A 24,208-nucleotide genomic window follows, 5' to 3' on the forward strand; every position below is an offset into this window, starting at 1 on the left:
GGGGATCAGAGCCTTAACAAGAAGGTAGTCCGATCAATACAGATCTTTAGAGGCTGATACCAATTTCAGTATTCAGTGTTTGGAGTTTTAAAAATCTGACATCAATTCTTATTATTATAATTTTCTTTTACAAAAACACATAAAAAAACATTTTAATGCAGTGTTTTTACCTTTTATTTGTGTATTTTTTATCATTATTGAGTTTCAAAGGAATTATATGTGTATGGACTGTGCTGCACCAAATTCCAATCAATTTGTTGCGATGGTGATAAAGTATTGAACTAAAGTGAATTGAATTGAACTGAATAAGAATCCTTTAAATTTGGTTATCAAAGAATTGACCACAACACCCCTGGGTTCAAATCCTTGTTTCCTGTCTGCACCTCCACTATCAGCTCTGCATTAAAGGGAAAAAATACCCAAAAAACACATCTTTAAAAAAAAAATAAACCTGTCAGTACTCCTTGGTGGGAAACTATGCAACAGTGACACCGTTTATAAATTACCAAACATATCTTTGGTATTTCTGTGTTGCAACTCCTTGTTACTTATCTGCAGACACATACGTCAATATGAAGTGTTTCCATCCACTTGTTTTTATTCGTATTTTCATTTTGAGCATAAAAAAACGACGCAAGTGAAAACGCTGAAAATCAAAAAATATATATATTGAGATATTTGTGGTATTTCACTTTGTGATTTCTTTAAAGAACATTTTGTAATCTTGGCTGAGGTAGAAAAGTTGGTGTATTGAGAAATTAATGACACCGACGGGAGAATTAGTGCCACCAACTGTTTATGTCCTGATATTCACATTCAACAGTAGTGGATAGAAACAAGCATTAATTAGCATTTTGCTAATTTTAAAATTAGTGTTACATTTGATTGGAAACTTGGCTACTGATATATATATATGTGATAAGCTAATATCGCCCTAATTAAGACAGACGAGTAAAAGGGTCTAATTTAAAATTGTCACAACAACAAATAAATACAACATGCGCCCATACAGTGCTTGCATGTACACACACACACATAGTCTCACACACAAACACACTCACACAGACACCCAGTAGGGGGGTTGTTAGAGGTCGCCGCTTTCTCACAGCTGATTGACCTTTGAGGTCGTCACACTGAAACTCCCACAGGCTCTCTGTACATTAGGTAGTGTTGGGAGGTGGCGGGGGATAATTTGGGAGGTCAAACCTTCACCCAAGAGCCTGGAGAGACAAAACATACAACACCCCCACCTCTCTCACCTGTTCAACCCCCTCCCTCTTGTTTGTTTCTCTCCTGCCTCTACCTGTTTTCCCTTTTTCTGTCTTTACCCACAGGCCTCAAGTTGTCAACACAGCGACGACAGAAAACCCACCGACGCACATTCTGCTCAAGTCATTTCAATGAGAAATCAGGATCCAACACATCAAACAGAAACCTCGAGCAGATTTTCCTTCACATGTTCAGACGAGTGCGTGAGAGAGAAGCTGCGATATAAACTTAGCGTCCAGAAAAACACAAACACCTGTGGAGATAATGTAATCCGACGCAACAGCCCCGTAGCCATCAAAACCGTCTCTGCGTGAAGCGTCAAACGTTCAGTTTCTGTTGACACAGAGTCGGAGAGGTGTTTGTGACGGTGGTTGCACAGGATTGTATCATTTTGACAGGTGTTTCTAATATTTTGTACCTCAATGTATGAAAAACTGCATATTGGAAACACCTTTCAGTATAAATAATGCATTCCGATCCAAAGATGTAAGCTGGACTCACACTAGAGGAAAATTACCAGAAGAGCTCATGTGATGAACAAAGTCTGTATCTACAAGTAATAATGAGAAGAACAAGAACAATATAGAAAATCACCAGACTTATGTTCAGGTTGACTTGGATACAGTTCAATTAAATTTAATTTAGGCTGAATTTCTCCCAGATTAGAAGTAAACTGCCGGTGTGAAAGCAACATTAAACTGCTGAAAACTAAGATTCATAAAATATTAAATAAGAAATAAAATCCATAATGAAAAGAGTATTCATTTTTTACATTGTGTACATGTTTATCCTACAAACACACCTTTCGTCAGCTTCACCAGCTGTCATTCACCTGACCTGCTTTGACCCCGCCCCCTGGCTTTTTCCATCCCCACCCCGTCCAATCAGGGCCCAGATGACCTTTAACCTTTAAGCCTGTTAATCTGAAAATTTCTCTCTGTGTGTCAGCTTCTATCACTGATCAATCCCATAATGCCTCAGACTTCCCTTCCATCTCCCCTTTTTCTGTTTCTGATTCTCTTCTTCTTCTTCTTCTTCTTCTTCTTCTCTTCGTCATCGTTCCTTTCTGTTGCAACACTTTCTCCATTCCTCTTTTCTTTTCTTTACGTCTGGTACTAATTCCTACCTCTTTTCTTTCTCCTCCTTCATCCCACTCAGTCCATATTGTCATAAATCTGAATTTAACATCTCCCTCTTTCTGCTTCTAATTTACATCTTTTTTATGTTTTTTCATCCTTCCAACCCTCTGGTCGTTCCTCCCAATTTACTTCAAACATCCTGTATTTGCAAAACAAATTTTTATGTTACAAAAAAAAGACATTTAGCATAAAGAATGAAGTCAAATCCATCTGATGATATAGATGCCAAACTAGGTAGGGAAATATGATTTTAGAATTTTCAAATATTAACAGAAAGTAAAAGTTTGTTTAGTTTTTCACTATATTTATAAAAATAATATAATAGAATAACAGGACATTTGAGATCTGGGGAGTATTTTTAAAAGAAATCTAAAATGTATGGAAGTCAAAAGCAGACGTTTTCTTTTCATACATAAAAATAAACTTAATGATTATGGAAATCACTATTGTTCTTAAATGAAGGTATGTTTTTGTCACCCTTTTGTAAAGATTTATGCCACAGACACAGACTGACTTAATGCTTGTTTTGGTCTTTTCATGGGATTTGTTGACAATAAGAAAAAATACAGAATAACACCAAGGTTTAGCTCATTGTATCAAGATAACGATGAAAAATAATGTTAAAAAATGCAAGCTCTTGACTTCCGTACAATTTAGGAACAGTTAAAAAGTCGTTTTTAATCAAACAAACAGGAGGAAATAGTGCATTTGTTTGGGACTATTTTCAGCGGCGGATGAATCCACATTTGGTGCTCTAGTGTGTATCTCTGGCAGCAGGACGGTGTGTGAGTCAAAATAAACGAGTGTGTCATCATGGTAATGAAGGAAAATGTCATCCAGTGCAGCCGTGTGGCTCACTGACGTGTGTTTTTGGAAAATAACAGAGGTTTACGGCACAGAGGAATAAGATATATCAGGCTTTGGATACACACACAATACGTGTTAGTCGATCAATGTAGATCTATTTAGTGTTTTTATGGGATTTGTTGACAACAAGAAAAATATAGAAAATCGCCAGAAATATCCCATCATTATCTAACTGGTTAAAAGTGTGAAAAAAGCAAATATTTATACATTTGCATATTATTCCTTTAAAAAAATAATCATATTACTTTACTACTTACTCTTTTTCACTGTTTTCTGATGTTTTATAGACAGGCACATTAATCAATAATGACAATAATTGTTAGTTGCAGCCTTACAATCATGGCTGCTCGAGGCTTCCACACAACTGTTATAATTAAATAGTAAAAAAAAAAAAAAAGAGACTGCATAAAGGCTTTCTTTCTCTACTCACTCACATGTTTCTTTGTAACTCTGAACCTCCGTCTCTTTTTGATCTGTTTTCACTCCGTCCCATTCATCTTTTAAAACTCTCTCTGGTATGCAAACCCACTGAGTCTTTCCCTCTGATGGCCTTGTAAAACCTGAAACTCGTGTGTGTGTTGTGCATTAAAACAGCTGACTCTTTCCCACACTTGAGGACATACTGTGTGCATGTGTGTGTGTGTGTGTGTGTATTCCCCATCAGAGAGAGTGTGAGGATAAAGAAACATGTTTGAAAGTGACAACCGCTTCAGTGCATATGGAGGAAATATATACGTACACTTGTGTTTGTTTTTATCCTCGCAGCTAACTACTGTCAGGCACTGGAAACAGAGAAAACCACTTCAAAGACCGAGGCAGATGTGGCCTTTGTGTGTGTGTGTGTGTGTGTGTGTGTGTGTGTGTGTGTGTGTGCGCTAGCTGGATTAGCCTACAAGTGTGTGAAGAATCAATACACAGAGAGAGAGCGAGTGAGGATCAGAGGAATGTGTGAAAGATTGATTTTCAGCAGATGATGTTTCATCTCTCTGTCTGTCTGTGTATATGACTGAATGTGCTGAGTAGAGTAGAAACCGACTCTTATACTTTTAATTGTCCACATCGGACACATAAACAACCAACAGCAATAATTACAGGTCACCAGTAGGGCTGTAGTCTGCTGGTCGATTAGTTGGTCGATATGCTCTCGTCCGACTAAATTCTCATTGGTCGAATAATCTCCGTGTTATTTTCATAAGGAGAAAAGTGCTACATCAACAGCTTTCCAGGATTAATCCATTATTTCCTGCGGCGGGAGGGACAGACTAACAAATTACCTGTGAAAACAACGGGGGTGTATTCAAAACACCCCCGTTGTTTTCACAACTTTGAACTCGCCCAACCTGACGGAGACTGCCGGGTCTAACTGTACTCAACGTTTACTGAACGTATAATCGATTAGTTGAAGATTATGTACGATTTTCGTTGACCAAGATTTTCTTTGGTTGACTGCAGCCCTAGTTACCAGCTTCTAAGACAGCATGATAATGTTCACTCTCTTTGTCGGTGTTTCTCTTGGCGTTCAAACTTGGCTCGGCTGCAAGCATTCATCAATTAGTCGATCGACAGAAAGTAATCGCCAACTATTTTGATAACTGATTAATTGTTTTGAGTCATTTCTTAAAGAAAAAATACTGAAATTCTCCAGTTCCAGCTTCTTAATTGTGAATGTTTTCTGGTTTCTTTAGTCCTCTGACAGTAAACTGAATATCTTTGGGTTGTGGACAAAACAAGACAGTTGATGACGTCATCTTGGGCTTTAGTGATCGACATTTTCATCTTTGACATTTTATAAACCAAACAACTAATCAATCAATCAAAAAAACAGCCTTAAGGTCAACCATAGAGGGATTAATTTCTTCAGAATGCTACTTTGAATGATGAGGCTGCAACCTAATTTTTCTTAAAACCTTTTTCTGCCTTTGAAGAAAGTATTGATTATGATATTTGATGGTATTTATCATGATTGTATGTATGTAAAGGGAAATGGAAGCGGCCTCAGACACCACCCTGATGAAGGCGAGATAGCCCAAAACGTTTGGTGAATAAAGCCGAGTTAATGGTTTTAATGGTGACGTTAACTGAACACGTTTTCTTTGACTCTGTTTACATTAAGTCGTCCACATTAAAACTCCCAAAAAGAGGAACTCTCCTCCTTCTGGGCATGTGTGGAGGACAGACGAGCAGTTCAGCCACAGAAAACCAGCGAAAACCAGCGGCTTCCTGACATTTAGTTTATTGCGAGTGGATTACAATAGTTTAGATAGCTACGTATAACTCTAAGCTAGCTATCAAAGTAGACAATAAAGAGAACAACACTCGCATGAAGCCGTCCGCCATTGTCGTGTTTCCTCTTCTTCCTCTTCCAATGAAACGCCGCGCTAATGCCACCATCTGTTTTGTCACCGATCTGACGGCGTTTTCAGATTTACATACTCTATTTTCGGGGGAGAAAAGTGTAATTTTTGTCTGGATGGACGGCCAAAACAGAGAGAAAAAGAGATACATATTTACGAACTTAGCCAGCTTAGTGTGGACATGATCTTATATCGAGACATCTTGCTGTTTATTAGAGGTCTTCATGGGTGCAAAGTTTCAAACCTGATCTGACCTAAAATAAACACACGAGAACAGTCCAACCCAGTCCAAACAGACTGGAGAATTAACTCAGTTTTTCTCTTTAAGTTTCAGACATACCGACACACAGACCTGCAGCAACACTTCATCCATGAACTCAACATGGTTTGACAGTTTAGAGGCGACGTGCCCTCAGACTAACGACTGAGTCGACAGGACGTGTGTCCGGTGGGACAGATTACAGCGGTGCAATGCAGCAAACAACAGGTGCTTTAAAAAGCAAATAAACACAACGGCTGCAGAGCGGAGCGTGTGTTGATCAATAATGAATGCAGGGAGTGTTGCAGGGATGTAAGGGACTTAGTGCTCATGTATATTTTAATGAGCAGCTGTATGTGTGTGTCTGAGCTGCAATCGTTCTCAGGGGAGAAATCGAGAGTCAGTGTTTGCAATCAGGATTCATAAGAAAGGAAGAAAGAATACAAGGAACGAAAAATGAAGATTCATAGAAAAAAGAAAATGCACGAAATAAAGACAGGAAAGAAATAGTGAAATAAATACTGTATGTGAGGACGAAGTTTGTCAATTCAGCCATTTTTCAAGCAGAAGATGGCGAAAATGCCAAATATTTCTTTGTTCCAGTGTTTATTCCAGAGGATTTGCAGCTTTTCTTCTGATATTAAACTCAATATCTTTAGGTTTTCATTGGAGAAAACAAGCAATGTGAACACGTCACTTTGGGCTCCAGAAATTTTGATGGATATCCTTCACTTTTAAATCCACCGATTATTTTCTCGATCAATCAAGTTTATGTGTATAAAATGTCAGAAAACAGTGAAAAATGTCAGTTATAACATCTTCAAATGTCATGTTTTACCTGATCAACAGTCTGAAATCTAATCATATTCAGTTTATTATCATGTATGACAAAGAAAAGCTTCAAATCATCACATTCGAGAAGCTGGAACGGAGACAATTTTAGCTTTTTTGCTTTAAAAAAATGACTAAAACTGTTGTTCTATTATCAGAATAGCTGCAGATTTATTCACTCAAATCAAATAATCAACTAATTGTTGCAGCTCTACAGACGGGAACTCAGAGAAAGAAAAACAACGCAGGGTAGCGCAAGAACGACTAGTAGTGTAGTCTGTGTTGCTACGGTTGTTCAATATGTTGTTCACGCTCATATTTCAGATCAGATTTGGGTTCGAACATGAACGGATGTATTTGATAAGTTGACATTTCAAGTAAATAATGAGAAAAAGAAGTGAAATCCTGCTGCTACTGTTTGTTTACATACCCTCCAGAGCTGCCAGAAGTTGTTTTTGCTTAAAAAAATGACTCAAATGATCAATTGATTATCAAAATAGTTGCAGATTAATTTTCTGTCAATCAGCTAATTGATTAATTGACTTATTGTAGCAGCTGTAGTTGCAGCTGGGAACTAAAGAGAAAGAAAAACAGAGCGGGGGAGCGCGAGAACGACTGGAAACTGAAGGTTTTTACTGGCATTCTTCAAGTGTCGCATTACACACTGTAAAACACTGTGTGTGTGTGTGTGTGTGTGTGTGTGTGTGTGTGTGTGTGTGTGTGTGTGTGTGTGTGTGTGTGTGTAGACAGGACAGCAGAGCACCTGTTCCTCATTGTGTCCTCTGCAGGTCAGTGGAACAGAGCCGCCTGCTGCCGCTTCTTGCAACCCACCAATAGGAACCCGGTGCTGTCCGGTTGCCACGGTGATGATGCTGACAGAGTGGTTAGGCTGATAAGTTTGAGCACACCTGTCTGTCTGACCTGCTTTCTATCTTTCAGCAGCCTGTCGTCTGGCAAAAAAAAAAAGAAAGTTGAATGTGGCTCAACTTTTGCTGCAACGTGACATCATCCAGTAAGACGCTGCGTCGGCCAATCACATTCGAGCACAGGCGCCCTATTTATTCTATTAAAATCAGAAAACTCTAAACATATGAAGCGAGACACACGACATACTGTTGAGAAAGGTTCTGTTCAAGACTGGATTTGTAGTTAATAGCAGAGTTATGAATGTCAGTGAGGTTTTCTCACTTCAGGAACAGAACTCGGATGTTCTGGTTTCACTTCGGTTCTCTATTAATATTTCTCCAACTGGAGAAGAACCGGATTGACAGGACAGGATACGGAATAAAACATATTTCCAGCATGCAAAACAGTTGTGAATTACTTTATTTTATCTCCTCAAACCTCTAAAAGTTGTCCAAATAAAACAAAAAAAGTCCTCTTCCATTTAATTGATAGACGATGCAACATGTGACGAGGGGTCCCAGGTGGACTTTGCTTTATTTTAAGGGGTCAAAGGCCAAAAAAGTTGACGCAGCATCACCGACGCAGCAAGTTTCAGTTTTATGTTTGAGCTTTACAGAAGAGATACTAAATGTTTTAAATATGTAACGTCAGGCTCATGTTCAGTTGAAGCTAAATGTAGATGAAAACGTAACAAGTGAAGCAGGTTAAAGACTGAAGGCTTAATTATTCGTCTCCATCGAGCTGGTTGTTAATTACACTTCAGACCCAAAGAGACGACGCTGAAACCAGAAGGTCGCAGGTTCAAACCTCCGTCCTGCTGACGAGCAGAAGACTCCAGGAATGCTGCCGCAGCTACAGGAATGTGTGTGTGCTGACTCGGCGAGATCAGTGTGGCGGACTTGACTGGCTGGAATGTGACCTCGCGCACATACACACACACACACACACATAGAGGGTACGAGGGTGTGTTCAGGTATGTGTGGATTAAAAACAAGAGACAGTAAGGAAACAGAGAAAGTGATTTGAGTATATCTCCTCGGGTGTGACGGCCAATAATGACAATAAATGCTAGTTGCAGCTACTTTTAATTCACTGTCTGCTTATTTCATCCACAGATTTTGTTGCAAAGTAAAATGACACTTGCTGTAAAATAATAGGAAACGATTCAATCGGAAAATAGTCAGCAGACTGATTAATAATGGAAATAAACTTTGGGAAGTGTTCAGACAGACATCAGCTCTGCGTGAAAAAGTGCAGAAGAGCAAGTCAGCCACAGAAAACCAGCAAAGAGGAAAGTAAAACCTTGTTTGTTACGAACTGCTGTTTTGGCGTCTGATGAGCCTTTGAACACACTGTTCCACTGTTTTCGGGTGGATGTGAGTTCCTGAAACTAAATTTTGGCGCTGCTCAGGGAGGTGGCACTAAATCTAAGTTCCAGGTACTCATAAGGGGGAAAGGAATGCAACAGCTGGTTCGCAACATGGCAAACACTGTGATTAGTAATGCAGGACCAAGCGGAAACCTCCGGGGCTGTAAAACGAAGCCAATGCAGAAGTGCCAAAAACTGCAGTTCCTTGAATGACCACTTGAGGCTTCAAAAGCGAGTCAATCCCCATAGACCCCCATGTTAAAATGTCCAACTTTACAACAGAAGTAAACATGTTTACAGCCTGGTACAAAAAACGCTTTAGGTTTCTAAAGTTAATTTCCTGTTTCATGACAACTGTACGGGGGTGAATTTTTTTATAACTCACCTGTTTAAGTTTTTTTAAGCCGTAAAGTTATGCATAATGAAGGACATGGCTGCTTTGAGTGACAGGTCCGCCAGCCGCTAGGTGGCTTGTTTCAGCCATTCGGCCCGCCTCTTTGCCCATTTTTGATTGGCTGGGAGTTATGCAGCGTCACGCACCGCCAAGATGGCGACAGCCGGAGCGGCTCGCTTTGAGCATCTGAACCGCTCTTCAGAAACCAACAGGTGACGTCACGGTAACTACGTCCATATTTTTATACCGTCTATGTGAAGCATGTGCTTGGATACGTTTAGATTGGACGTTTGGGCTTCAACCAACGATTATTTTCATTATCCATTCATCTGTTGAGAATTTTCTTGATTTATCGATTAGTTGTTTGGTTTATAAAATGTCAGAAAATGGTGAAAAATGTCAATCACTGTTTTCCCAAAGTCCCAGATGACGTCCTCAAATGTCTTGTTTGTCCCGACCAACAGCCCACAACTCAAAGATATTCAGTTTAATGTCATAGCGGACTAAAGAGACCAGAAAATATTCACATTTCAGAGACTGGAATGAAAGAATTTCAGCATTTTTTTCTTAAAAATGACTCAAAACAATGAAATGATTATCAAAATAATTGTTGATTAACTGATAGAATAATTGCTGCAGCTCTAGTTTCATTACACAAAACATGTTCTGATCGGGAACGTCTAACATGTGTTCTGCATTTCTCAAGGTAACCTGTGGATTGCGTGCGTTGTTGGGGAGTACGTCCTTAATTACGATTCCCAGTAACGTTCCGGTAGTGTCCCCACGTTCAAAATCATGTAACATTTCTAACATAACAAGTAGCCAATCGTGACCAAAAACTACGACAAAAAAATCAAATTATCTTTATGTAAAAGAAACTCTACATTAGCGGTATGACTGTATTGTTCTCGCCACACTCACCAACCAAACAGATTAAGTGATGATGGACATACGGAGTTGCCTACTAGCGTATATCTGAAACGTTCTAGTCTCAAAAACATACTGGATTACGGATCGTTAGGTTTCCGTAGTAGAAAAGAAGCTAAACTGAACTTCCTGGATAATATTTGTTTGAATTCTCGTTTAGGCCTACGATTGATTTCCAATGTGGTCGGACAACAACAACACATAACTTGAGGCTTCCACATTTTTTTTTTCCACATTCACACATGTTCTTCTCTGGCTGGATCAGAAAACTCTCCGGACACATGAATTACATAAAAATTAGCCGACACGCTCAGGATTTTATGTCTATGGAGATAAATCTTCACGGGCCAAAGCGTGTCATGTGGCGTTCACTTCCTGGACTTGACCTCCTCTGACAGGAAACAAGCCGTGACATGTTCAGGTTCATCATTTCCTTCCTGATTCCCAGAAACTAACAGAGTTCAGACGAAACACCTCATTTAGGACACAACACAAGAGAGAGAGAGAGAAACTGAAATTAAATGAAATGTGTGTCCACATACCAGACATACCGCTGCAGCTCTAATGTGCTTCTATTCACACCAGTCATCTGACCCTAGCATGATCAGTGTGTGTGTGTGTGTGTGTGTGTTAACAACACGCAGAGGTCATGTGTTTCAGTTAAAGACAGAAAGATGGAGAGACTGTAACATATAAGGGAATTATCAAACAGACTGAGACACTGTAGTATTATTATTATTATTATTATTATTATCATTAATTCCTCTGTATGTGTGTGTGTGTATAATCTCCTATATGTGTGGTAATCTAGAAAAAAGCTCTTAGATTAAAGACTGTTCTCACCAGATTAGTGCCCTAGTTTTTCTGTCTCACTGACTGACACACACACACACACACACACACACACACACGAACAAACACATCAACAAATCTGATCTTCAAAAATCTACTTTCATGTGCTGCAATTGAATCAAAACCACCACACTGCCTCTAGTGGTCGTAAAAAGAAGTGCAGAACTGGACCTAAATCAATCAGCAGGTGTCCCATCATGCTATGACACCGTGTGTGTGTATGTATGTATGTGATGTGTGTGTGTGTGTGTGTGTGTGTGTGTGTGTGTGTGTGTGTGTGTGTTAATCTAACAGTTCCCATGGGAGCAGACTTCATATCCCATGATCCTGATGGAGCTATGAGTTATGGGAGGAATCTGAGGAATGTTCACTGCTGCACATTCCTGTATAAATCTACTGTCTCTGTGTGTGTGTGTGTGTGTGTGTGTGTGTGTGTGTGTGTGTGTGTGTGTGTGACAGTGGCGGATATTTACTAAGCCTGTCACAAAATTACGGGCAGGGATGCAAAATTTTGTGTCACTGCAATTTTTACATTTAGTGAATATCTCTGTCTCTAAGGGAGGTGGGTGATTTTAAAAGGATAAGTTCACAGTTTTTACACAAGTTTGTCTTAAAACAACAGTCAGGAGCCCAAATGAACAGTGAAACCTGTTTTTCCTGCTGTAATCATTCCTCCTGTTCATACTGATCATTAGAAGATCCCTTCATAATGACCTTACAAAGGAAGTGATGGAGGACAAAATCCACAGTCCTCCTTCTGAGTAAAAATGTATTTCAAAGTTTGTCTGAAGCTAATATGAAGCTTCAGCGTCCAAATGAGTCAAATCAAGTAGATATCTTTCAACGTTACAGTTTTTTTAGTGCCAAAGTTCCTCTTTTTGTTACTATACTTCCACTGCAGCTCAACAGAGAAACACTGTCCGAGGAAACACAAAGAGGGAATTTGATGCTAAAAAGACTGTAAATGTGTCAAATATCCACTTGATATGACTAACTCAGACTGCTGAAGCTGAATATAAGCTTCACAGAGACTTTTAAATGACTGTGGATTTTGGCCTCCATCACTTCCATTGAAAACACATTTGAAGGATCTTTTAATATCCAGTATGAACAGGAGGAATGATTACAGCGAGGAAAACCTCTTTCACTGTTCATATGGACACCTGACTGCTGTTTTAAGACAGATGTGACAAATTGTGAGTCTATCCTTTAAAATAACAATGATTATAATTATTTTTTTATCTACAAACGAGCCAAAACAACTGTATTTACAGTCATACTTTTAATTAACAAATTCTTGTGCGTTTAGTTTTTTAAAAACGCATTTTTGAAATGAATACTCAAAAACATATTTACAGTTTAAAGTGATTCATTACTGCAGGAAAAGAAACACTTAAATGACTCTATATTGCTGCAGTATTCTTACACACACACACACACACACACACACACACAGTCGCAGCAGTTGGTGTTCAGCTTGTTTATAAAGACAACAAAACAGGAGACACAATGGCACCTGAATGCCACACACACAGACGCTGACGTCGTCGGCTGGTACCTGAACACCACAAACACAAAACACACAAGACCACACAAAGCATTTCTGAGCCAGCTGTTGTGCTTGTTTCAGCCTCCGTGTGAGTGTGTGTGTGTGTGTTTTGTTTCTCGTTCACAGTGAGGAGATAAAGTGTGGACTGACGCCACCTGCTGGCTGCTGTCAGACAGTTCAAAAACAAAGATCATCCTGTCAGCAGATGAGAGTAAACGGGGACAAATTCTTCATATTTCTGCCTCCAGTCATGTTCAGGGAATCAGTGATAGTTTGGTGTGAACTTCTTCCACTTTCACTGTCTGAATACAATACTCACATACATTCTCTAATTATTCCCCTTTATTCACAGGGGACATATCATGCAAATTTCCTGGTGTGTATTTATATTCTGGGGCTCTACTGGAATATCTTTGTATGATTTCCAGTTAAAAACTCCTTATTTATCTTATACTGGCCCTTCCTCCGACTCCAGAGGGCTGCAACTACAGATTATTTTCATTATCGACTAATCTATCAATTGTATCAATTAGTTGTTTGGTTTATAAAACGTCAGAAAATGGTGAAAATGTCGATCACTGTTTCCCAAAGCCCAAGATGACGTCCTTATTTTGTCCACAACCCAAAGATATTCACTTTACTGTCATTGAAGACTAAAGAAACCAGAAAATATTCACATTTGAGAGGCTGAATGACAGAATTTGGACTGTTTTTCTTAAAAAATGACTCCAAGCGATTAAACAATTATCAAAATAGTTGGCAATTATATTAATATTGGCAGCTAATCAATTAATCGACTACTTTACTCAAAATATCAACTTCTCAAATATATCTGTACGTGTTCGAGCCAGAATCTGATCTGAAATATGTGAGTAGGACAACGTCAACAACCTCAGTAGCAAAGACAACCAATGGACGGCCATTTGTGGGCATGTGCGAACAATCTGATGTCATCGCGAGGAGGAAGTAGAGGTAACTTTACAAACAGAGTTTTCAGAGAAGGTTGAAGCCCTGGATTTTGACTTGCGGGGAGCATTTTTGCATACATACGTTGGACCTTTGATAAACTGAAGCTAATATCCGATTCACACTCACTCACTCGTACGAGATCAGTTGAATCAATTGACTGATTTAATTGCTTATTAGTGCTTTACTTTATTTATTTTTACCCCACATATTAGGGAGGAGGAATGTATGCATGCATGCACTATGTGTATATGTTTGTGTATCCAGTATGTCCGCATGTATTTGTGCATGAATGTTACTATCTTTGTTCATTTAACCCTCAAAAACCCAACTCCCATCCCTGGTCAACGCAACACACATCCATCTACTTGCTCTCATCAGAGATCTTATATTCCTTTCTTTGTCTTATCCCACTTTGTTGTCTTACCATCTGTTATCTTTCTTGGTTGTTTATGTGTTCCTGTACTTACTGTGACCTCACCTGTTTTGTACCCATCGTTATTCACAATAAAAAACTTACAAAAAAAACTTCAGATAAACTTTTAAAGACATTTTTGCACAGGAGGACTGTGGATTTTGTAAGTGTAAGTGCATTATGAAGGGATCTTCTAATCGTCAGTATGAACAGGAGGAATGATTTCAATGTTCATATGGGTATGTACGTTTTGTTTTAAGACTTGAAAAAGTCTGGACAAAAAATAGAGGGAGCGGTCCTACCTGGCTCAGCAGGTGATGAAATGGCGACGTCACCTCTAGGTCCTCCTCCTCCTCCTCATTCTCCTCCTCCTCCTCTCTTTCATCACTCTCTTCATCCTCCTCTTCCTTTTCCTCCTCTGCTCCCTGCCTCTTTCCTTCCTCTCTTCCCTTTTCCTCCGTTCTGCCTCCTCCATCCTCCACCCTTGTGATCTGACTGGCCGTTTCAAGGTGTGCAGTGCCGAAAGGCTCCGACAGGCAAGAATCATCCTCGATAGTGACTATGGCGACTCTGACCTCATCTTCCTCTCCGTCCTCCTCGCCTCCTCCTCCTCTTCCTTGGCGGATGGAGGTAGAGAGGTAAGGAGAGGAGTCGAAGGAGGAGGAGGCGGAGATCGGGGTGTGTCCATCAATCAGATCTCTTCTAGCTGAGTCTTTGCTGCTTACCTTCATCATTTCTCTCTCCTCCTCATCCTCCTCCTCTTCTCTCCTTGCTCGAAGTTCACCCTCCATCTTTTCCTCAGTCCTCCGTTTCCTCTTTAGTTCCTCACACAGCAGAGAGAGAGAAGCAAAGAAGCATCCTGAGAAGACACAACATGAATAATAATGATGAGAAAGAGCTGCAACTAATAATTATTTTCAATATTGATTCATCTGTTGATTATTTTCTTGATTAATCGATTAGATGTTTGGTAGATAAAATGTCAGCAGATGATAATTCATGTATCCGTTATTTTACGAGATGAAAAAACAAGCAGTCAGTGGGACCAAACCACTACTTTTACTGCAATACTTTAACTACATCAAGCTCATAATATTTATGTACTTTTACTTAAGTGGGATTTTTCACGCATGACTTTTACTTGTAATGGAGTAATTTTACATTGTTTTTATTGATACTTTTACTTAAGTAAAGAATCTGAATACTCCTTCCACCACTGCCTGACACGCTGGTAAAATACTATTCCTCTTTGTGTTCTTCGAAGTGTAAACAAAGGTTAAATCAACGAATAAATGACATAATTAAGTTGGCTGACCGATACAACTACAGAAACTCATATAGTGTTTATTAAGATGAACGCTTACGATACTAGATGTTGCTTTGTAATGTTAGAAGTTTATTGTCTAAAGTCAACGGTTGTTAGCTTGTAGTGATGTCCCAGTATCTAACTGAAGTAATGTAACATCTACTGTAGTAAAACGTTTCTAAAATATAAATAGCAATTTATGCATTCTTAAAAAAAAGACAAAAGTTGTAAATTAAACCGGACTGACCTTTAAACCTCCTCTGGTCTTTAAACTTTAAACGCCGGGATTTCTTCTTTTTCTTTATTTCTTTCACAGCCGCTTCGGTACTTCAGCTCGAAATACAACTAGACGGCTTTATATTCAACTTCAACAACTTGGTTAAAAAAAAAAAAATCATCACAAGTTAAAAACAGACTAAAACTTTCTTCGGTTCATTTTGGGTGTATTTTTCCTCCTCCTGCACATGGAGCTTTGTTTGGCGCATTTTGATGACGTCACTCGCTTTATTTACGCGGGTAATGATGGCACCGTAGCATATTAAGTTATCAATATTTTATTATTATTAACTCAAAAAAATACCGATGAAACTATTATAAAACATGTTATATATGGACATCATGGTGTAGCTGATCATTAGCTTATAAGCTTAAAAACTGTATGTGGAATTGGTTACAAATATACAAATATTGTTTTCTGAATTTCTGTGAAACGCTACAAAACAAGGAACATTCAGACAAGAAAAAGAAATAAATAATTTCAATATTTTAAAAAACATTAGCATACTTGTGAAAATCACATACCACCACATCAGGGTTGACTCTTCTCATTTCATCCGTTTGATGAATAAAAATATAAGAGACAACTTTAAAAAATATGTTTTGTATAGAGCAGAACAATTATTATATCAATCAATTTTTTAAAATGAACTGAGACCCGAAAGGGCAAATGCAAAATCAGTACTCTGTCCACAAATAAGAGTAAAAATCTGAAAATAAATAAATATCTAAATTCCAGGTTAAGCAGGCTTTTGCGATAAAACTCAGTTTAAAATACACTTTTAGCAAGTAGAGTAGTTTTATTAGTGGCAGGACAGGATATAAAGTCATTGATATTCAATTATTATAAACTCATATCAAAATAGTAATACAATTATTATGAAACATGTAATAAAAATGTATGAAAATCATGGTGTAGCTGATCATTAACTGAATATTATATATAATCAGTTTAAGGGCAAATGTAAAAACAAAGCTTTGTCCACATATAAGAGTACAAATCTGGCTGGGGGGGGGGGACGATGACAACGACGACTCCACTCTATTGTCCTAATTGATTACTGACATCTCAAGAAAAGGTTTGAATTAATGCAGGTGAAAAATTTATATTTTTGATAACATGGATGGCAAAAGTGTTTTTTTTTAATGGTTTTCCTGCTTGTAAACTTCTTGAGTATGTATTACTAAGGGCAAAACGTCCATACTGTCACACTTGTGCAACTTCCCTGAGTTCAACTTGAAATAACCCTAAATGTAGTTTTATACAGATGTTTTCCAGATTTACTGTCCAATGTTTAAACAGAAACCAACTCTCAATAGTTTTTCATTTAGTCATTTCTCAGGTTAACCATAACTGTAAAGAGCTTTTTTGGTTGACAACTGCAGCTGAACTTCAGTATCCCTGTGTAAGAAATGAAGAGAGGATGTCTAAATTCAATCCAAAGCCTCCAGACACAGCAGATACATACCAACACTCCTCTCCACATATATCATACAAAATACTATTGGACACATAAAACAATATAAGAAACTATCAAAGGAAACCTGTGATACAGGTTATATTCTCTCTGCATTATATGGAAACAAGACAAAAGACATGTGTGACTAAGTAAAGTTTATTTAGTATAGCACCTTTTACAGAACAAAGTCACTAAGTGCTTCCCAAGAGTAAAATTATTAAAAAATAAGACTATAAAAAGCAGTAAAGAAAGAAAAAAATAGAATATAAGCAACAGAAAGACATTAAAAACACAAAATTACAAACACTAGACCACACAAGGAGAGACAAAGGCCAGTTTGAATAAATGAGTCTTCAGCTGCTTTTTAAAGGCATCAACAGAGACCGCAGATCATACATCTAGTGGAAGAGCGTTCCACAATGTCAGAGCCACAACTTCAAAGGCATGATCACCTTTTGTTTTTAGTCAAGAGCGAGGGACAACCAGTAAGCCCAGTTAGAAGACCTAAGTGACCTACTGGTGATATCAGGATGGAGCAGGTCACAGATGTACACAGGTGCCTGACCATGCAGGGCTCTATATGTAACAACAAGAACCTTAAAAATAAATCCTAAAATTGATGGGAAGCCAATGTAAAAATGATAAGATGGTACCAGGCTTAAAAGAGACATATAGCTGAATATCACCAGTCCAAGGCACTCCCAGAGACACTGACCCACTCCCTGAGCCTTTCAGTCAGGATGCTGTGGTCTACATTATCAAAAACTGCACCAAGATCCAGCAGCACCAAAACAGAGCATTCACCAACATAAGACATCATTATGTCCTCTAATGTGGGTGTCTGCAGGCTGTACTTAAAGTTATAATCTTGTAGATTTTCATTTAAACAAATGTCTATTAAGTCACTATCTATTGCCAAATTAGGTAACACAATGCTGATTGAGCCTATGGCCCACTAATGACAGCTCTTGCATTTACAGTATTATGATTATTACGAACCAGGTGTCAAAGACAACTTTCCATACATTCAAATCTCAAGTGGCACAGTTAGTGATGTATTTTCCATCACCCAGTGGTTGAGCCGCAAGAGATGGAAGGTGGACCTAACACAACAGACTCACTGTTCACACAACTGATTCACTGTTTGCTTGTGCTAGCATGATGTCACACAGCAATTAGGGGTGGAGCCATAGTGAGGTTACATCGCTGTCTCCATCTCTCTCCTCTGCTCCACTCCATCTATCTCTGTGTCATGAATGTATAAATAGCTGCAGGTCTGTGTGGCAGAGTTAAGCTTTTGTTGAGTGGTCAGCACAAGTTGTCCGTGGTCTGAAAGATTGGAGTTTGAGACCTGGATTGGTAACCCCACTTTGCGTAATAGTTTATTGAAGAACACCTATTTTTAACACTTTAATATCCTACAATTTGAAGTGTAATAAAAACAAAAACAGGATTGCTATGCCTATTTCCACTTTTATTCAAGCACAAATAATTTTGCTGGCTCAACAAATACAGATACAAATACAAATACTGGGCTCTCTGTACATCCCTAACAGACACACTGTTTGATCTCTGGAAGTGAGGTCCAAAAACACACCTGCGGTTACTACTTAATGCCATATGGTTCCGCAGAAGAGAAGGAAACAGCCACTTTAAGTGAAGATGACAAAATCCAGATTGAGACTCCAGTCCAGATGGATCATCAGGATACAGCTGATCCTCTCTCAACACACTCACTCACACTAAGACCACCCCGTCCAGCTGATGAGAGAAGAAGAAACAACAGAGGTAATAAATCAGTGTTTAGTGAGACTCACTTCATCAGCTGTCAGTCAGTGATGCAGCACATCCAGTATAAAGACCATCAAGGACTTCAGATCCTGTTCAGACCAGAAGTGGAACAGCTGTGAAGCATAGCCAGCTCCTTTTCAGCTCTCATATTAACATGTCAAAAGTCTGTTTACTCTGCAGATTTTACTGAAGTACACAGAGGAAATAAACTGCTGATAGTCATGAACAAATCATCACTGCACCTACATGGCCATTACATGAACGCAACTGTATTACTTATTATAAATTATGCACACTGCATACACTGTTTACTCCTGGTCAATACCCTGTACATTCATTGCATTCTCTTCTGTTTAATATCAACTATGGTGCTTGACTATGGTGTTCTGTTGTACATGCATGCCTCTGCCCAATACTTGCATTAGCTGTATACTGTGTACGATGGCACTCTGAGGTTTGTCACAGGCTGCAAAGCTCTCATTCATCATTGCACCTTACATGCCACAGTTCAGTGGCCATCATTGGCCTTGCGCAGACTCACTCACTGGTACATATTTATTTATAAGTCCATCCTTGGTCCGGTCCCCTCTTACCTTTGTGAGTATATCTCACTCAAAACTAGTAATTGTTTACACTCATATGACACCCTCCTACTGTCCCTAAGGTTCACACTGAATTTAGCAAACAGGCTTTCATGTTCTCTGCCCCTGCAGCCTGGAACCGCTTGCAGACAGATTTGCATCTAGATGAGCTGATCTCAATGAGGGCATTTAAAAATTTAGGGAAGGGTTTGGACGCAAATTCAATTTGAATTTGTAATTGCTTCCTTAGCTAGATGCGTCACCTCCTGTCTGTCTTTTTAGGCATATGATTCTGTGAGTTGCTACGGTATGTTTTGTTTTATGTGTTTTTAATGTTTTCTTGTATGTCCTTTGAAACACTGTATTGCTGCTATCTTGGCCAGGGCTCCCTCAAAAAAGAGATCTTGTAATCTTAACGGGACTCACCTGGTTAAATAAAGGTTTAATAAAAATAATAACTTCCAATTTTAATCTATAGCTGCTCCTCTCATCAAAATATATTTCCTGTTTTATTTATTTATTTTATATTCATATCTTACATTTTTCTTCTATTGTAATTTCTTCTTTTTAAATTATTTAGGACCCCTTAATTTTGTGTATATCTTTTGTATATTTTTGACCACTATGCACCATAACAACACCAACTAAAATTTTATGTAATCTGATTACCTACTTGGCAATTGAAGCTGATTCTGATTCTGATCAATTCAGATTATTCTCCTCTCACACCCTCTCTGGGGAAAGCAGCCAATGGAGGTTCACCAGGAAAGACTGGATCTTTGCTTTGATACTAACTGTGTTTAATACAATACTGCTGGAACCAGCTTGGACTGACTCCAACTCTCTACTGACCTCAGAATCTCCAAGCTACAGTTTGGACTCTCCTTAAGATCACACAGCAACTTCACATCTGAATCTTGCAACATGTTTCCTCTCAGATCCAGCTCTTTCAGATGGGAAGGGTTGGACTTCAGAGCTGTAGCCAGAGAAGCACAGCCGATCTCTGACAAACTGCACCAACTCAATCTGCAATCATAAAGAATAAATAATGTCATTTTAGAAGACAAAGTTCCTGCTTGAACTGTGTTTCATAATCTGTTCAGAACTAAAGAAGGTTTAGAATGTAGAAGTTTAGAAAATGGGAATTTCAAACACCTGAATCAAACAGGATGCAGGTTAAAAATCTGTCAACAGTTAAAATACAAACAGTGAAAAAGAGTTTTCATTAATATTAATATATGTGGGGGCAGAGCAGGTGAACCCAAGTGCAGATACACAGAGGCAAGGAGACGGGCACGGAAGGGCAAGGTATTTATTAAAGCAGGCCAGAGGAAACTAGTACTGGTAGCTGGGAACCTGGGACTGGGGCTTGGGCTGGAAGCTGGGAACCAGGAGCTGAGGCAGAGTGGGGCAAGGGGAGCAGGTATGGAGTGAAAGCTGTGAAAGCTGGGTAGGAGCTGGGGTCCAAGGCAGGGAAGCAGGACTGACAAGATGAGGGACAGGAGACAGGGACAGGAGCCGGAGCAGATGGGACTGCAGGGAACAGGAGACACGGAGGGGAGCCAGAGCAGACAGGAAGGTCCTAACAGGGAATCCGTCTGAATCAGGCAGACAAAATGGAAAAAGCTGGCAGGCAGGCCGAGGGTCTAAACCACAGGATCAGTCAGGAACAGGAACAGGCAGAATCAGGAGCAGGATCAGGTTGGTGAAAACTTCAGAGTCCATGGAAGAAACTAAGATGAACTGGCAGGGAATGGATGATAGAGACCAGTATTTGTACTAAGGAGCTGATGAGAGAATGGGCAGCAGGTGCAGACAATTACTGAGTGGCAAGAGGTGAGCAGGTGGGTATGGTAAACAGTAAGAAAAGTCTGGGGGAGTCTAGTGGACAGCTGGAGAAATGGCAAAGACTAGACAGAGACAGAGAGGGCAAGGGAATCACAAACAGGGTGTAAGAAGGAATCATGACATAATATTAATAACAACATGCTCCCACATCAATAAAGACATAGTGACTTCACCTCTTAAACTCTGCAGCTACATCAGTGACTCCATCTATACACATTCATGTTGTGCAGCCAAACACAATTAAAAAGCCAGGAGAAATTTATTTCAGATTCTACTCAACATCTAAACGTTTACAAAGATACTAAATATGTCAAGATGGATTTGGGGAAAATAGGAGAAACAGTATGTTCAGTATATCTACAATATTTACATTTAATGGAATGGTGTCACCATAAAGAAATCACAGCATCTTGCATTAAATATTTCAGCCAGTATAAACACTGCATAGCTTCACAGAAGTGTTGGAACAAGTAAATACTGGATATTATATTGGCTGTCTGATTGAGTTTTTTGGTTTAAATTTAACGAAAGAAATTTAAAGTGAAGGTGAATTTGAATGTGAAAATCAGGAGTTGCAGAGGTTTAGAGTGAGTTATCCAGTGTGGGATTTTTCTTGTTATACGAAAGTTTTAAATGTGCAGCTCATCATTGTTCTGACACAGTCAATGGACTAAAGCACTGAAGAAGAAAATACACTTTACCATTAAGATGGTCAATGTGGATCAGCATGATATTGGCTTTATGTCTGCAGTTTAGTGTTATCACAACTTTCACATCACATTAATCTCAGCACAGAAGTAAAAAAATGGAGTCTGACCTCAGAATCTCCAGTCTACAGTGTGGGCTCCCCAGAAAATCACACAGCAGCCTCACTCCTGAATCCTGAAGTTTGTTGATACTCAGCCACAGTTCTCTCAAATGGGAGGAGTTGGACTTCAGAGCTGAGGCCAGAGAAGCACAGCTGATCTCTGACAAACTGCAGTCATTCAATCTGAATAAAGAATAAATGATGTAGATAAAAATCCATTTGTAATCCAATTAGATATGTTCAGGTTCTAAATGTGTAGATCACCATTATTATGTGCTCATCAATAAGCATCAATACAATACAATACAACTACAGACTAAGCTTCGTACAAAAAAATTAAATGTAAAAAAGGAAATTAACTTCATGGATGTAAGTTATAAATGTCGGTTAATTAGGTTCACTTGTTAAACATTAAGATCAACATAGTTAGAGTCAGTGAACTGACCTCAGAATCTCCACTCTACAGTGTGGACTCTCCAGAAAATGACACAGCAGTTTCATTCCTGAATCATCTAGGTCATTGTTTTCACTCAGATCCAGTTCTCTCAGATGGCAGGGCTTGGACATCAGAGCTGAGGCCAGAGTAGCACAGCTGATCTCTGACAAACTGCAGAGACACAATCTGAATAAGGAATAAATGATGTAGATAAAAATCCATTCATAATCAAATCAGATGTGTTCAGGTTTTTAAAGTGTAGTTCAACAACACTATGTCCTCATCAATGAGCTTTTTTCCTAAGATTGGTTGAGTAACTTTTTTATTGTGTTATTGTGGATCATCATAATGTCACCTGTATTGATATTTACTGTTGTATACTTTCTAATCTAACAGGCCAGAGCCTCATAACCGGATGTGGTATAATGATGCAACTGCCAAGTAAAGTTATACTGACTAGATTACTGGGTGTGTAAGCCTCATCAATACATCAGCCCTCTACAAACATCATCCAAATGTCACCACAATATTCAGACACATATTGATGTCAGCACTGATTTATGAAGTATACTTTAAACACCTGCATTGATCTCTCTTTGTCCCTCCAAGTGTGTGCATGTGTGTGTTCTGAAGGATCAATATCCATTATCAGTCATTATTCATGAAAACACATTAAGATATAATAATAAATATTTCTCCTTCACCATGTAAACTTGATCAATTTAAAACAGATATTTCTCATATCTCCTCTCATTAGTTGAGAGGATCTTCTGTATACAGATGTGACTCTTTACCAAAAAGTATCAATATTAATTTACGTTAACAACTAACTGTGGACATTTTCTACAGCTTCCTTAAGAATCAGTCATCTTTTATAACTGCAGAGTAAACTTTGTACAATAAAAAATTTAAATATGGAAAAAATAACTTCATGGATGTAAATTATGTATGTGCATAAATTAGGTTTAATTGTTAAACATTAAGATCAACAATAGTAACACACAGTCAGTGAACTGACCCCAGTGTCTCCAGTCTACAGTGTGGACTCGCTAGAAAATCACACAGCAGCTTCACTCCTGAATCCTGCAGCTCGTTGAAACTCAGCCACAGCTTTCTCAGATGGGAGGGGTTGGACTTCAGAGCTGAGGCCAGAGAAGCACAGCTGATCTCTGACAAACAGCAGGAACTCAATCTGAATAAAGAATAAATTATATAGATTAAATACATTTATAGTCCAATCATGTTTTAAGGTTTTAAATATGTAGTTCAACATTACTATGTCCTCATCAATGAATTTTTCTCTAAAATGAGAAGAGTAACTTTGTCACTTTAAACACCTGCATTGATCTCTTTGTGTCCCTCTATGTGTGTGTGTGTGTGTGTGTGTGTGTGAGTGTGTGTGCTAATGGATCATTATCAATTTTATCAATCATATTTTATTCATTAAACACATTAAAGAATATAATAAATAAATATTTCTCCTTCAGCAAGTAAACTTGATTGATTTGAAACAGATATTATTTGAGAGGATCTTCTATATACAGATGTGACTCTTTACCAAAATTGACAAATATTAATTTGCCCTAACAACTAACAGTGAACATT

At 38.6% G+C, this 24,208-nt stretch overlaps 2 protein-coding genes across 3 annotated transcripts in view; both read right to left on the bottom strand.

Annotated features, from left to right (window-relative positions):
• LOC121889601 (F-box/WD repeat-containing protein 7-like) overlaps window positions 1–15,876 on the bottom strand; it is a 39,808-nt gene extending 23,932 nt beyond the window's left edge. Inside the window, exons 1-2 of one of the 2 annotated variants that reach the window (XM_042401682.1) lie at window positions 15,651–15,876; window positions 14,400–14,956 (exon numbers count right to left, since the gene is read on the bottom strand). In XM_042401682.1, coding sequence (XP_042257616.1) covers window positions 14,400–14,888 — 489 coding nt within the window. In that variant the 5' untranslated portion in view covers window positions 14,889–14,956; window positions 15,651–15,876. Of the gene's footprint in view, window positions 1–7,482; window positions 7,670–14,399; window positions 14,957–15,650 lie in introns of those variants that run through there. The other variant, XM_042401684.1, reaches the window with a different exon arrangement.
• A 2,730-nt stretch (window positions 15,877–18,606) lies between these two features.
• On the bottom strand, window positions 18,607–23,787 carry LOC121889785 (ribonuclease inhibitor-like). Its single transcript, XM_042402025.1, has 5 exons — window positions 23,622–23,787; window positions 22,613–22,789; window positions 22,177–22,350; window positions 20,364–20,537; window positions 18,607–18,900 (listed from the first exon to the last, which is right to left on the bottom strand). Exons 2-5 carry the CDS (start codon window positions 22,732–22,734, stop codon window positions 18,882–18,884), a joined length of 489 nt encoding a protein of 162 aa, XP_042257959.1. The 5' UTR covers window positions 22,735–22,789; window positions 23,622–23,787; the 3' UTR covers window positions 18,607–18,881.
• Window positions 23,788–24,208: the final 421 nt, after the last annotated feature.

This window comes from Thunnus maccoyii, chromosome 22, assembly GCF_910596095.1.
Source record: "Thunnus maccoyii chromosome 22, fThuMac1.1, whole genome shotgun sequence".
Classification (NCBI taxonomy): Eukaryota; Metazoa; Chordata; class Actinopteri; order Scombriformes; family Scombridae; genus Thunnus; species Thunnus maccoyii.